At 38.5% G+C, this 16,066-nt stretch overlaps 2 protein-coding genes across 2 annotated transcripts; one reads left to right on the top strand and one right to left on the bottom strand.

The window, feature by feature from the left end:
- On the top strand, positions 2,230–5,276 carry LOC109716629 (apoptosis-inducing factor homolog B-like). Its single transcript, XM_020242195.1, has 4 exons — positions 2,230–2,387; positions 3,287–3,543; positions 3,953–4,404; positions 4,851–5,276. The coding sequence occupies exons 1-4, from the start codon at positions 2,230–2,232 to the stop codon at positions 5,109–5,111; spliced, it is 1,128 nt and encodes a 375-aa protein (XP_020097784.1). The 3' UTR covers positions 5,112–5,276.
- LOC109710990 (receptor protein kinase TMK1-like) lies at positions 10,134–14,318 on the bottom strand. The gene is made up of 2 exons (XM_020233849.1): positions 11,774–14,318; positions 10,134–10,941 (listed from the first exon to the last, which is right to left on the bottom strand). The coding sequence occupies exons 1-2, from the start codon at positions 14,049–14,051 to the stop codon at positions 10,421–10,423; spliced, it is 2,799 nt and encodes a 932-aa protein (XP_020089438.1). The 5' UTR covers positions 14,052–14,318; the 3' UTR covers positions 10,134–10,420.

Here is a 16,066-nt window from a genome sequence, read left to right as displayed (position 1 = left end):
CGCCCTAAACACACACAACCCAAGATCACCAGACGATGTGATATTCGTCTCGCTAACCTTTGTAGTTCCGACTCTGACTTAGCCTGTCATTCACCGACCCTGGCTTAGTCTGTTATATCGACCCTCACTCGGGTAGGGGTGTTAACGAACCGAACACGAGCGAGCTGGGGTCGGCTCGTGCTCGTTTCATGCTCGTGTTCCGCACGAACGAGTCGAACACGAGCTAGCATGTTAAAGTATCCAGTCGAAAAATTCGGCTCGTGTTTGGCTCGTTTGTTAACGAGCCCACAAGCCGAATACGAGCTGGCTTATGAATAAGAATTTAAAAGAATTAGAAAGAATATATATATGAAATAAATTTATAAGATCTTACCCGTTATACTTTGATCTAATGGTTGAAATTTTACTTATAAATGAACCATTTTATAATTGAGTTGGGCTTTATATTTAGGTTGGGCTAAAAATCAAATAATAAAAATTTATATTATATATATATATAATTATTTACTTATTTATTATTGTTAATTTGTGGGTGATCCTATTTCTGACCAACTGCTGCAGTTGGAACTGCAGTCAATTTGGATATAGTTTCAACTACAGCATTTGGACCTTTTTGTGCAGTTGCAAGTGCAGCAGTTGGACTCAACTGCATTAAACCAAACACAAAAATTGAAATTGCATATATTTGTAGTTGCAATGCAGTTGCAAATATGTACAACCACGCATTTGCAACTGCAGTGCAGTTGCAAATGCATGCAGCCTTAATTCCTTTGTTTGGTTTAGTGTATTTGAGTTCAACTGCTGCAGTTCCAACTACACAAAAAGGTCCAAATGTTGCAGTTGGAACTACATCCAAATTGGCCGTAGTTTCAACTGCAGCAGTTGGTGAGGGATAGGATCACCCACAAATTAACAATAATAAATAAATAAATAAATAGCTAAATAAATAAATAATATATGTATATAGGTAAATAAAAATACTTGTAAATAAACTCATACTAATAAAATTTTTTAGACAATACAAGCTTTGTGCAAAAAATTAAATTTTTTAAATTTATTTTATTTAAAATATAAATATAGTTTTTTTTAAAAAATTTTATAGAATGTGATTGTGTATGTTAATTTAATAAGTTTTAATTAATTATAATTATTAAATTTGATAAAAAAAAAATGAGAGAATCGTTTAAATTTTTAAAGTTTGATTTACATATTAAAATTAAATAAATTAAAAATTTTAAATGTGTCGATTAATAAGTTGAAGAATATTATATATATTACTTATTTATTTATAAATAGATAAATTTAACATGATTAGAAAACTATACAATATTTTATGTTTAGTGAAGGTGAATGTCTACCACTCTATCTGAAAGGTGATAAAATTCACAAATACAACATCAGTCTTTATATTACCAAACAGAAGAAATGTAACTGCAGCGTTGCAACTGCGTAAAACCAAACCTACTAGTGTTATTTACACTGCAGCATTTGCAACTGCATGTACATTTCCAACTACAGCTGTTTCTGCAACTACATCCAACCCAACAGCCCTAGTAGTTGAAGAGTAGAAGGGAGGGCATGTATATATATATATATATATATATATATATATATATATATATATTATATATATATTATATGTATATATCATTATTTTTAATGACGAGTTTTTTAACCACCGAAACTGTTTTAAACTTTGGTTTGTTACAACGCCGAAGCCGTTGTTTCGTTTTGGCGCCAGAAAATCCGGTGGGGTCCAACAGTCCCTACGTGGCTTTCTGTGATTGGTAAGCTTCTTCGGTTAGGATTTTTTTGAAAAAGATTTATGCGGCCAATAGGAAACTGCCTCGTGTCCGGTTGTCGTTGAAGCAGCTTCTAGAAGCTCCAATAATAAGCCCCACAAATGGAGCGGCGTTTGTTTCGGAGCCCCGCGCGTACGGTTTCGATGCTCGGAAATGGAGCTCCAATAAGAGGTCGAGGAGAGAGAGAGAGAGAGAGAGAGAGGAGAACAAACCCTAGCTCGCTTCTCCCTCCTCCCCCTTTTCTCTAGAGAGAGAAAGAGAGAGAGAGAGCGCGCGCTAGGGTTCACAATTCAGATCGGTGGATACTGTTCGTGTTAAAATATTCAAAAAGTAAATTTTATAGCAGTTGCGTCAAATCGTGTCATTTTCAGATTTGATATATTAATGCAGTGTTGATTTCGGATTTTTTTTCAGTAATCGCGTATTAATGAATAGCGGAGGAGGCAGAGGAGGAGGAGGAGGAGGAGGAGGAGGAGGTGGGGCGAGCGGGAGTTGGCGGAGGGTGGTGGTGGTCGGCGGCGGCATTGCCGGTGCCCTCCTCGCCAAATCGATCCAGTTTCATACCGACGTCGTCTTGATTGATCAGTATATAAAATCGCCAACATTTCTCCCTCTCCCCACTTTAATTTTCCGCGCTTGATTATTTGGCATTCATGATGAATAATGCTATGCTTATATATAAATCTTACAACAATTTATGAAGTTCTTGATCTTATGCGTTGAATAAAAAATATTAAAATATATAAAAAATATTAAAAAAATTTGAAGTTCCTGTCATAGACATATCAAAAAGAATTAAGCACGGATATTAATTAGTAGTGTCGGATATAAAATATGAAAACATATTCTCCGAAAACTAAAGCTATTAGAGACAATTAAATTTGGCCGTGCATGCATGGTTGTAAACTATTGTAGAATTTTTTTGTAAGTATCGCATTGATAAATTGGAATTGATATTCGAAATTTGAAAGTTTGATTATGCTATCCGTATTTTGCGACTTTTGATTTTATAACCTAACCTTGAATATTTGTTGTATTATTTTACGACTTGTCTTGTTCATTCTCAGAATATCCCTTTCGATTACGAATATTATGTCGCAAAGTTAAAAATTACTATATGATATGGTAGTACAATTAAAATTTTAAATCTTCGATACCTATTTCGATGATACTATTAAGATTATTATGTTGTCGAAAGGAATAATTTTTTTACCTTTTTTGTTTCTTAAAGCTTAAATTCAATGCGATTAGACGCTCTAGCAGATGAACTTCTCTCTTATTGTCATTGTTCGTTAGCTTGCAAACAATAAAGTGGAAAAAAAAAAAAGTTATTTTTTACTTATAACCTAATCTTTCATTCTTTCAAGATTGAAATTAAGACGATCTTTTCGATTTAAATCGAGTAGGATCTACTTTTTAAGCAAATCTGTAATGCTCTGAACAGTCATTAATTTGATTTCTTTGTGTTCTTCAAATCCTCCCAGGAAGGAGTACTTTGAGATTCCGTGGACAAACCTGAGATCGAAGGTCGAGCCATCGGTTGCGGAGAAATCGTTGATCAACCACAGCGATTACTTAGTCAATGGCAAAGTTATTACGTCGTCTGCGGTCGATGTCAGCGAAGCAGCGGTTATGACAGCCGAGGGGCGTGAAGTGGCGTACGAATACCTCGTCATAGCCACAGGACATACAGTCTCGACTCCTCGACGTCGGAGAGACAGGCTAGAACAATTCCAAGAAGGCAAGTATTTGTCGACATTTGTTTTCGCGGCAACTCACTTTAGTACTGATGTGTAGTTCATATGCATTCACTGGATTGTTGGCTTAAATGGGCCAGCATCCTGCCCTGTGGCGGGAGGCTGATTTGGGCCGAGTCACGTTCGAAATGGCGTGAGGCTGGGTTGGCCGAGTCATGTTCGAAGTGGCGTGAGGTCAGGTGGGCCAAGTCACAATTGAGACCCGTGGGCGCTGTATCTGTACGCTTTAAATGAATTGGTTGCGTATTTCTAACAGCTCGAGTTTTTGGGATTAATGGTTAGCGCCAACGATCCGACATGGATGATCTGTGAAATTGGACACAAATATGAAGCATTGCTTGAAGTTCGCGGCAATTCGCGTCCTTCTCCTTGTAACATTTCACTTTGTTACAGATAATGTGAAGATCCAAAACTCCGGTTCCGTCCTTATTGTCGGAGGAGGGCCGACGGGTGTTGAACTCGCCGCTGAGATCGCTGTCGACTACCCTGATAAGAAGGTCACTCTGGTTCACAACGGGCCAAGGTTGCTGGAATTCATCGGACGCAAAGCGAGCAACAAAGCGCTAAATTGGTTGAAGTCGAAGAAAGTGGAAGTGCTTTTGGATCAGTCAGTGGACTTGAACTCTATTTCAGAAGCTGATAGAGTCTACACAACTTCGTCTGGAGAAACCATCGAAGCCGACAGCCACTTCCTTTGCGTGGATCGACCGTTGGGTTCGTCGTGGCTCGCCGAAACAGCATTGAAGAATAGCTTGGATAAGTATGGGAGGCTGATGGTGGATGAGCATTTGAGAGTAAGAGGGCACAGTAACATTTTCGCCATCGGAGACATTACCGATATTCCTGTAAGTTTTTGCTGTTAACTTTTCGTTTACTGCTTATTCGCAAATCCTAAGAATGAAGTGTGTGTGCTCTTCGAAAAGATAGCCTGATTTTCGAACTAATTTCAGCAATCTTTACATACACATACCTCCAAAATCTGAATTTTAATGTATGATTTGCAGAAACTTCTAACACAAACCGACTTACAGAAATGACTCTTTTACTTCTGCATTCCAGTAATGGTGCATTTCAAATTGAAGATTGATACTGTTAAACATGATCTATGACATACAAACCTCTACAACTTTTAATGGCAAATAAGAGGTGCATTTGAGGTCGCTGGCATCGATTGTTGATTCAGATGTTTCATCATCCGAATTGAAGCGGGAGAGTTTCTGATAGTGTTTGCAAGTGTCATATAAGATGTTATTCGCTTACCCTTGATTCGTAACATGCATTGTGTGGGCAGGAACTTAAACAAGGATTTTTGGCGCAACGGCACGCGATGGTGGCGGCGAAGAACTTGAAGCTGCTTGCAGCCGGAGCAAAAGAGGGCAAACTCGCGTCTTACAAGCCCGGATCGGCGATGGCGATGGTGACGTTGGGAAGGAAAGAAGCGGTGGCGCAATTGCCGTTCATGACGATGGTCGGGCCGTTACCGGGACTGTTCAAGTCGCGGGACTTGTTTGTTCACAGGACAAGGAAACAAATGGGGCTTAACCATCATTGAGCCCTCAAGCTCCTCTACAAAGTGCTTTTCTTTGTTTCTTCTGCATATAAGGCATCACATTCTCATCAGATAAATTGGAAGTGTCTTTTTCATATGATTTTGGGCCTTTGAATTTGTATGTATTATATGTGGTGTATGTGTGAATTGAATGTTCACTGTTTTATATAACCTCTGCTTTTGTGTCACTGGTATGTTTCGAATTGGACTTAATGGGGCTTGGTTCACTTCAAAATATCAGCACCCCTAAATATTTTTTAGACCAATTTGATTATGGGCCTGTTGTGGCTTTTTGGGAAAGTTGATCTAGTGGTTAGATACCTACTCGGAGGCCGATTTTGAGGTCGGAGGTTTGATCTCCTATTAAGGCTTAGTTTGGTATTAAGGTCTATCTAACGATATTAAATAAAATGAAGTTAGGGAAAAAATATATAGTGATATGCTTCTGCTTTCTCCGATGGGATCGCAAATAAAAATTATAATCGACTCATCGCAATATCCAGAATACAATATTACGTACGGAAACAAACAGAGTATTTTCCCATTGTATTTTTTCACTGCACGTAACGCAATTGTACCCCAATCCCAAACGAATCCTAAATGTTTTAAATTTGAGTTTCATGTTTCAATGTCAGATTTAATTTACATCGGTCTTAGGGTGAGTTGTTTGAAGTGTGAATTCGAAATTAGAACATCCTGTAAAATTAGCTAGAAATGTGAAGCATTAGGTTTCAAACCTGGGATCTTTGATACTAACTATCAAATTTTTTATCGCTTGCACTAGAGACTATCAGTATTCCATTATATTTTATATTTAATAGAAATAAAGGGCTAGCCACATAATACAGTAATTTTTCCTTACCTCAAAGAGTTGTTATTTACCGACCGCTCCTAGAGCAAGTGGCAAAGGGCTTGGTGGTTGGTACCCGAGGTTCCAAGTTCGAATCCTAGTTGATTCACATTTTCAACTAAGTTTATTTCTATATGAAATAAACGAAGTGGGTAGCGTGCTACTTATCTCTTAGTAAAAAAAAAAAAGAAAAAAAAAAAAGAGTTGTTAGACATATCTAACAAATTTGTTAGATATGTCTCAAATTCTAGAACCGCAAGAGTTTTCTACTATTTTGATTATCTTATTAAGTTAAATTTAAATTATGCCTAATCGTATTGAGATTTTAGTTAAAAAAATAAATATAGCTTTTATCCTATTGATTTAGTGCCGCAAATAAAAGGGAGTATGCATGTATTTTAAAACTAGAATTTTGTAAGCAGAACATATTTTGTACAATACTTTGATCATAATGAAAATTTTTGCTCTATTTTTATTATAACTTATGTTTCATTTTCGCACGTCGACATAAGCCAGCGATCAAAACGCATAAATATTTTATGCTCTATTTTTCTTATCTCCATTTCAATTCTGTTTTTAATACTTTGTTTTTTTCTAGAGAATGAGAGAGAGAGAGAGAGAGAGAGAGAGACTTCTACTATCTTTTTTAAGTCACCAGTTGCTTTGCCAAGGACTAAGACAAGTGAGCCACTTCTAGCTTCATTATTCTCTGTTTTCTCTTGTGAGAAATCAAAATTGATTTGTACCTGAATATTAATCAAATTCAGACACGATTCCCTACGAAGCTATCCATCTATTTATCATCGGCGAAATGCATCCTGATAATTCAATATGAACGATACTATCTGAATAGCCCGCAAAAACCAGAAAATAACTGATGCATAAGAAAAATTCCACACACCTAACTGTATAACGATTAGCATCAAAATTGAAACATATTGGATGGTCGGCTGCATTCTTAGCAAACGATGTCTCGCAGCTGTTTAGATTATTCTGTAACTTTATTGTGAAGTGTATATATAGTGCAATATAGGTCTTCTTCAGTATTGTCAGAAAATGTAATTGCGGAGATTCAGAAATTTTAGCTTTGTTAAGTTTTATAACAACTTTTAAGAATTTTGGTATAACCACTCATTTTGTGAATGCGTATATTATTGTTTTCCATAGAACAACAGTAAAATTATATAGCAACTAAATAAGAAAAAAAAATACTACACATTGGACTGTATAAAATGCGTCGCCATCGAAATTGAAATATTTGGTGGAATATTGAGAAGGGTAGAGCACGCGTTTACAGCTGTATCTCATGCGAGAAAAAGTGCTTCTTCTAAAAGCGAGAACATGCGTGATATATGGGGGGGGATGAATGGGTGAATTTCCCCCACTTTCTCCTCCATAAGGAGAGGCGCAACAAACGATCTCACACTCACAATTGTTTTCTTGTATTTTTTTGACTTAATTTTAACACATGATCACACAAATATACTTTTGGTACAAGTAGTTGACCACAAGCAAATAAGTAGCTAAGTATTGTTTTAAGCAAGATGATCTTTTTTTATGTTTTTTTTTTTGGTTTAGGAGGGTAGTTTTAGGAGACATGGGTGCGTGATGAAACAAATTAAGCCATGGATCTCTCTCTCTCTCTCTCTCTCTCTCTCTCTCTCTCTCTGTATATAATATATATTTAGGCCAAAAGCTAGAAAATCTAATTATGATAGTAATAAATAAATTTATTAAATCTAGTTGGTGAATCTAATAGTCCCTACATCCAAAGCACAATTACATGCACGTAAAATTTTGATAATGGTTAAAAGACTGTCATAAGATTCACGTGGATAAGATTGAATGGCTTGTGATGTGTGTTCTATATCATTTTAAGAATTGTTTGGTTTCTCTAAAAAAAAAAATAGAAAAAAAAAATTTCTAGAAAAACTTATTTTTTTAGATTTTTTCTTTTTTCATATTTTATAAAATAACTAGTGTTTTTATTTTTTGGATTTCTTTTTAGGAAAACGAAAAAACTAGTTTTTCATAAAATTTGAAAAAGAAAAGCTTTTCAAAGGAGCTAGTTTTTTTAACCTAACAGGCGAAAAAGTGAAAAAAAAAAAAAGTTTCTTTTTTCATACTTTTTCGAGGAACCAAACAGGTAGCTAATGAAAGATTTTCTAATTCTACATACATATACAAATTGGAAAGCATGTTATTTTTCAAATTTTATGAAAANTTTCATACTTTTTCGAGGAACCAAACAGGTAGCTAATGAAAGATTTTCTAATTCTACATACATATACAAATTGGAAAGCATGTTATTTTTCAAAAATAAATATATTAATATCACCTCCATCCTATGAAGGGTTAAGTAAAGAGAAGTAATATTAGCCGACCAGAAATTACTACTGACAGATAGATTCATTAAAGATAGTTACTGATTATTTAATCAGTTTTGACAAGATTCAAAAAAATACAATCTGGTATTAAAAAAAATTAGAACAGTTGATACCATTATCCTCAAGCAAATGAATCTTTACCTTATGAAAATAAAAAAATTTAGCTTCCTAGATACATGAAAGCGCAAATAATTAACAATCATTAAAGAAATAAACTTGTTCTTGTAGACAAGTAAACAGCTAGTAAGTTAAAACCCTTAAGTTGAGCCTCAATAGATCCAAGTAGAGCAGCAACTAACATGTTAAAAAAGGGGTTAAATAATCAGGTTGGTTAGAACCACACAAATTTAAATCCAAGTATGGATTTTACAGTGATATTTAAGAAGCACAAAAGCTCTTTCTCTTCACAGCACTATTACCTGGACAGCAAAAACAAGTGGTGGATAATGAATAGTAGATAGATACCATATCATTTTCCTTCCAGAAACATCAACCACAACAAACTATTTTAATGATGTTAGGAAGTGGTAACACTTCTAGATCTAGAAAAGCACAGGGAAGTGTCTGTTTGTGGTGATGGTGATGGCTTGTGACTTATCATTTGTGGTCCAAGATACCAATTCCCGCCACTTTCAGGCACTGAAACACATTTTAGGGTGTCAGAAAAGACCCCCAATCATGGCAGAAGGCCATTTTCATGGTTTAGAACCATCCATCATAATGTCTCTCTCATCTTTATAATGCCCGGTTAGCGCCGCTTCTGCGTCTATTTTTATCATCAATCATTTGGAGCGGCATTTGCTCCGATAGGAGAAATGAGATTCTGAAACTTATGGAAGCGCAAGTTCCAATTTGAAACTCTGGATTATACTGAAGAGAGAAAAGCGATTTCAAAATAGTATGCTGCTGAAATACTACCGTACCTGAGAGCGAGGCCAAATAGTTACTACTACTTTTACCTGGCATGAATCAAGTTATTAGACATTTGACGGACTAAAAACAAAAGGAAATTCAGAGCAACATAAGCAAATGCAATTAAAACTTTCTTAGAGTTAATCACATCGAAGAGTATTAACGAAAAAGCGGTTATTGACTCGTCAAACAACTTTATCAAACAGAAGATATATGAGTACAATAATGCCACACATCACATTATTTTCAGTTCATTATTGTGTCAGATCGGATCGTATCCAGCTGTACCGAAAAGAAACTTCATATATGTGATAAAGAGTAACAACCAACAAATACAAACAGATTCTCCTTTCACCGTCAAGTTAAATAGACCCACAAGTTAGGCATGATGGGTGCCTCTTTTGCATCTATATGTGAACAATAATTCCGCAAGTGGAGATACCCAAATAGTAATCCTCTGGACTTAAATTTTATATTTAAATCTATCTCAAATAACATGACATGTATGTACAACAGAATTTAATCAGGCTTAGTTATATTTATATAAAAAGGAGAAATTATTTCACAGTTATAGCTCCCAAATCACAAAACTAACAAAAACAAACTGCTTTGCCCTATGTTTAATTTACAACTTGTATGGTAAGCATTTTACATATCAACTATAAATCTACATTAGGCAACAATGATTATGCCACATTCATAACACATATATATTAACAGAACAACAGGCAATGAATCAGAAGAAAACCCTGCCGTCATTCTCACTCTCTTACAATCGGAAAGAAAGCATTGAGAGAAAACTTAAAAGGAAAAGAAGAGGTTTTGATGAACTAATAAGAAGTGGGCAAGTAACTGAACCATATAAGACAAGGAAAAAAGCTGAATATAGCAGATTATATAAAATAAAAAGAAGCCATTGAAGCTCCATTTTATCTAAATTATTGCCTGAACAAGAACATATCCCAGAAACAACTGAGCTCATGCAAGTGAGCGCTAGTTTACCATGAACTATTTTATACCAAACAAAACGGGGTCAAAACCTCCGTCCAAACATGGCATACACATATAATGCTATCTATCTACATGCTGAACACAAACAAAAGATATCTGCTTTAAAGTAAAAGAACTAGACCCAAGACATAAAAAACAAAAGAAAAGCTTATTCACCGTCCATCTGCAGACGTGAAGGACTCCGCGAACCCTGCAGGCCGGGCCGGGATGCTCCCTTTGCTATCATCAAGGCTCAGGCCCACAGTGCTCACGTCGCTAGTCGTGCTATCACCAGCCTGCCACCCTTTCACCATTTGAAGGAGAGGCTGGCGAAAGTCAATTCCTAAATACTCTTCCTGCTCGTCCTTAATGGGCTTCCACTTCTCGACCAGCGGGGCAAGCACGTTCACCGCGTGGCCCATGTCAGGCCTCTGGTGTGGCTCACGGGCCGTGCAGTGGCCCGCAAGCTCCGCAATAATGCGTATGCTCTCGAAGGTCTCATCTGTAACATCGAGAGACAAGTCAATTGCCGCCCTTAGTTTTTCTTTGGAGTTCTTGATGTTGTAGAACCATGAGGCGAGGTAGCGCGTCTCCTCCGCCCGGGACTCGTCGAGGGCCATGAGGCCCGTTATTAGCTCCATCAGAACCACACCATAGCTGAAGACATCAGCTTTTGTTGTGATTTTCCCAGTCACTGAAGAAAACAAAAAAGAGAGCAGAAATGAGATTAAAAATACGGTGACAAAACGAACTAACTAACAAATTATACAGTACATGTGCACATTATCTTATATTCATGTGAATGACTTGGTAATTTAGAAACTTAAAGGGTATAAAAGAAACTACAGCCTAATAAAGTATAGTGAGAATCTATCGTAGAAAATGCACTGTCTAATATAGCACTTGATCAGCTATGGTTAGATGATTTTTGAATGTGCGTTGCATGCAGTGTTGTAGATCAGGAAAAAAGTAATGTATCTGCTCCTTTAAATTTAAATTTTCAATGCATTGCTTCTCATACATAATAAGACCCAATATTTGCAAGAAATCGGAGGCTAGAAAGATAGTTAGACAGATATCACATTAGGTTAGAAATGTTGAATTTTATGAAGGCATATAGTATGAATATCTTTCCCAATTGAGAAGAAAAGATTACTAGCTGGCATTCAAGAGTAAACAACATAAACAATCATCTAGAAATTCATCTCTTTAACATGACAACTGAACCACTTAAGCACTGAACTTTATGCAACGCTACAAATTTTATTCCAAACATCAAACACTATTTCAAACATTTAAAGCTAGCACAAAAATGATCGACTGAAGCTATACAAATGAAAATATTAGACACTAGGAAAACAATTATAATAATTCCTATTCTACAACCACAAAGAAGACAACTTAATGTTTCCTTCGATGCACTACATTCAAATTTTACCTCGAACATTTAAAGCAAGAATAAAATCATCTATAAAACTAATACAATATGAGCTGCTAAGGAAATATATACAACAAGAAGCCCTTACCAGCATATTCAGGCGCAAGGTATCCAAAAGTCCCAGCAAGTCTGGTCACCACAGAGTTCCCATCGGGTGCAAGCTTAACAAGTCCAAAATCAGAGACTTTAGCTCTGTAATCATCGCCGAGTAGAATGTTCGACGACTTGAGATCTCTATGGATGAAGCACTGATGAGCCAAATTATGGAGGTACTCCATTCCTCGGGCTACATCTAACGCAATATTAAGCCGCTTCTTCCACGACAAGGGCTCCAAACCAAGCTGCTTCCACCGGAACAAGTGCTTGCTTAAAGCCCCTTGCGGCATGTACTCGTAAACAAGAAGCCTCTCGGCGTCTTCTATGGAATAGCCCAGTATGGAGACCAAATTACGGTGGCGCACTTTAGTGAGCACGGCAATCTCAGCTTGGAATTCGTCTATCGCTTTGTTGCTCAGAACGCTCGCCTCCATCCTCTTAACTGCGATCATCGTCCCGTCATGCAGCATTCCCTTGTAGACCACCCCAAATCCTCCCCGCCCGAGAACATTTTCCTGCGCAAAGTTTTTCGTGGCGTTGCGAAGGACTTGAAGCGAGATTATGAAATTGCCCGCCTCGATGATGCGAGTGTTGCTCGATACGCTGCTCTCTCCGCTACGAAGATCGCTAGATAGCGAGCCGTTATTGTTCGTGTTGTTCGCAATCACAATTTTAACCATATTATCGGGATCCGATGGGTCTCGAGGATGAATAACAATAGGACTAGGCGCCGTTCCATTCTTTTTCCCCTTCTGCCTCCGATACAAAAGGAAAACAACAGCAGAGATTATCAAAATTACCCCGACAAAGATCGGAATCACCACGACTAGGGCATTAAAATGTTTAGAGCTCTTGGTGAATCCTCCGCCGCCTTCAGAGGGAGGAGAATTGCTCGGAGAATTCGGCGAATTGTTCTCATTACCCGGAGAACCGGGCGAAGGAGGGGAACCGCTAGTAGGCGGAGACGAACCGGTCAATGCCGGGTTTCCGTCGACAAGGAGTTTCACGCTGCTGCTAAAAGCCGGAACGGGGGGCTTCAAATTATTCGAAGACACATCCAACGTCGCGAGCGATTTCAGCGAGGTTAAATTCGCGGGAATGGTTCCGGTAAGATTGTTTCCGCCGAGTTTGATATCGACGAGGCCGTCCAACTCGCCCAACGACGGGCTGATCGTGCCGTTCAGCCCGAAATTCGGCAGATTGATGACCGAAACCTTACCGCCGCCGGAGCACGAAACCCCGATCCAGTTCCCGGAGCAAGGGTTGTCGCCGGACCAAGACTGCGCGAGCCTGTAGGGGTAGTTGACGCCGCCGAGGAAATCCAAGAGCGCGGCGACCTGCGGGGAGCAGGGAGCGCCGGGGGTGGACGAGCAGAAGGAGTTGCCGGTGTAAGTGAAGTTGTAGCGGACGGCGGGGATGGGGCCGACCAGCATGTTGTTGTCGAGCTGCAGGGACTGCAGGGCGGGGAGGGAGGTCAAATTGGTGGGGATCAATCCGACGAGGCGGTTGCTGTTGAGCCAGAGGCGGGTGAGGGCGGAGAGGGCGCCGACGGAGGGGGGGATGGGGCCGGAGAAGGCGTTGCCGTGGAGCCAGACGTCGGCGAGCATGGTCATGGAGGGGAGGACGTCGAGGGGGCCGGAGAGGGCGGCGGCGCCCTGCTGGTTGTTGAGCCAGAGGGTGTGCAGGCTGGAGAGGCCGGCGAAGGAGGCGGGGAGGGGGCCGGAGAGATTGTTGTAGGAGAGCTGGAGGACGGCGAGGGACGGCAGGGCGCCGAGGAAGTCGGGGATGGGGCCGACGAGGCCGGCGCGGGAGAGGGTGAGATTGACGAGGGCGGAGGAGTCCGTAAGGTCGGGCGGGAGGGACCAACCGCCGGTGGTGAGGTTGAGGGGGTTGTAGTCGAGGGAGAGGACCTGGAGGGCGGGGAGGGCGCCGAGGAAGTCCGGGGGGACGGCGTCGAAGAGGTTGTCGTTGAGGAAGGCGAACTGCAGGACGGGGAGGCCGCGGAGGGAGGGGAGGGGGCCGCGGAAGCGGTTGTTCTGGACCTGGATCTGGGACACGCGCGAGCCGGAGCAGTACACGTGGGGCCACAGCGGGGGCCCGCACGGGTCGGATCCCTCCGACGGCCACCCCAGCTTCTCCGGGTTGTCCAGAAGCTTCCGGAACTCGTCAAGCACCGCATAGTCGCCCGGGTCGGTCTCGCATAATACACCCCCAGGCAGCAGCACGAGGACGACGACGACGACGAGAAGGACGTTTATGCGGGCGTTCATGGCGATTATGCGGAGGGAGGGAGGGAGGGTTTAGATTTGTGGGGGAATGGTGGGCTTTGGTTTGAGGAGGAGGAGGAGAAAGAAAAGGAGAATGGGGGAGTGAAGCGGAAGCTTCTTCTTCACCATTGCGGGAGAGGCTTGCGATGTACTCCTTCACCTCACAATCTCTCTCGCTTCTCACAAAAATGGGTACAAGATAGAGATTACGGGATATATTATATCAATAAATTTTGATTTTTTTTTTCCTTTTCTTTTCTCTCTAAAATTTAATGGTTGGAGGGTACAAATGGCGAACTAAAATTATAGTTTTGGTTCGAAAATTATGGGTTAAATGCATACAGGTCCTTACAAATATACTAAATTACAAATACACTGCTATAAAGTTCAACTTTCATGCATTGTTTCTGCAAAAGTTCTAATATTTTTATATATGCCCTTTTGATTTCTTACCATTATAATACTGTTTATATTTTAAGTAAAATGTCAATTTTTTTCTATTACAGATGTCCCTTCGAAAACCACAACAGTAATATAAGAGCGGCAAAAATGTCAAGTTATCTCATAAACTAACCAAAATTAAGTATTTAATCTATGATTAATAAATTTTTTTTAATGAATTCTAACGACGGGGACATATTTGAAAATGTTAGGACTTTTGTAAAAACAATATATAAAAATTGAATTTTATAGAAATATATTTGTAATTCACTATATTTGCAAAGACTTGTGCGAATAGGGTATAATTTTTGCTCAAATCACAATTTCAATTCAGTTAACTAAATATTGACGTGTATAAGGACAAGTAATATGGCACATTAATTATTATAGTATTATTAATCATAATATTATTATATCACTCTCACCTTCACATACAAATTATTATTTTGTTAGTTAAAAAATTTAAGAATCAAAATTGTAATTTAATATTATAGTTATGGACCATTCAAGAGTTGACATAACTTTTTTAACCGTTTGGTTCGGGGTTAAGAAAAAACTAGTTATTCCAGGGATAAGGTTAAGTTCAGGGTTAAGGTGGAGTTAGAGTATTTTTGTGTCTGGTTGGGGGTTGAGTTAGTCCAGAATAGTAAAAAATAGTGTTTGGTTGGAGTATGTGGGATAAGAAGGATAGTGGGTTATTATGAATAGAAAATAGTGTTTGGTTCGGATTTGGTAGGGTTAGGTGGGGTTAGCTAATCTGAAATAGTCCATTTGAGGTGGGATTAGCTAATCTCATCCATTTTTGAAGGTGTTTGGAAATAATATGGGGGTTAAGGGGTTATTCCACTCCTTAACCCCCAACCAAACATGATTTGATAAAAATTTTAAAAAAAATTGACAAAATACAAAATGAAAAAAATATTGGCTAAAAGAAATCTATGGGTGTGTATGTGTGAATGTATGCCATTCTTAGGTAAAAATGCATGGAGACTCCCCTCTACTATAGAACGTTTTGAAATTGGTCACTCAACTATTTTTTGTTTTTTCATTGAGATTTCTCAATTTCTATTTCTTTATTTAAAACTTTTACATAATTAAATTAAAATTTTATTTTAAGTTATAATTGTATTAATTATTAATTATTTAATTTATTTACTTTTTATTAATTAAAAAATTAAGTCATCAAATTTGATGAAATCAAGCAATCAATTTTCAAAACTTTCATAATTTCGAACTAAGATCACTTAATTCTAAGCAATTAGAAGTTTAAAATATTCTAATAAAACATAAATAAAAGCTGAGGAGGCCATTACAAAATCTCCTATACCTGAGGGGGTCTCCATACATTTTTACCTGGTAATTATTTCCCTTCAAAAAAAGCATACCTTGCAAAGGGAAAGGATGTTGCCCTGTAAAAAGAGAAAGGTAAAGGGGATGAGAGAGATATTGATGTTTGAATAGGGGCCATGTATTTTCTCTTTTGGGAAAGACAAATGCTTTGTGTCCTCTTTAATGGTCTATATATCTTTGATTTCTAAATAACTTTAAAAAAATATAAATTAATCACTATTTTCTAC

This window comes from Ananas comosus, linkage group 1, assembly GCF_001540865.1.
Source record: "Ananas comosus cultivar F153 linkage group 1, ASM154086v1, whole genome shotgun sequence".
Classification (NCBI taxonomy): Eukaryota; Viridiplantae; Streptophyta; class Magnoliopsida; order Poales; family Bromeliaceae; genus Ananas; species Ananas comosus.
Note: the sequence above shows the minus strand (reverse complement) of the source record. Positions and strands in the feature narration are given on the sequence as shown.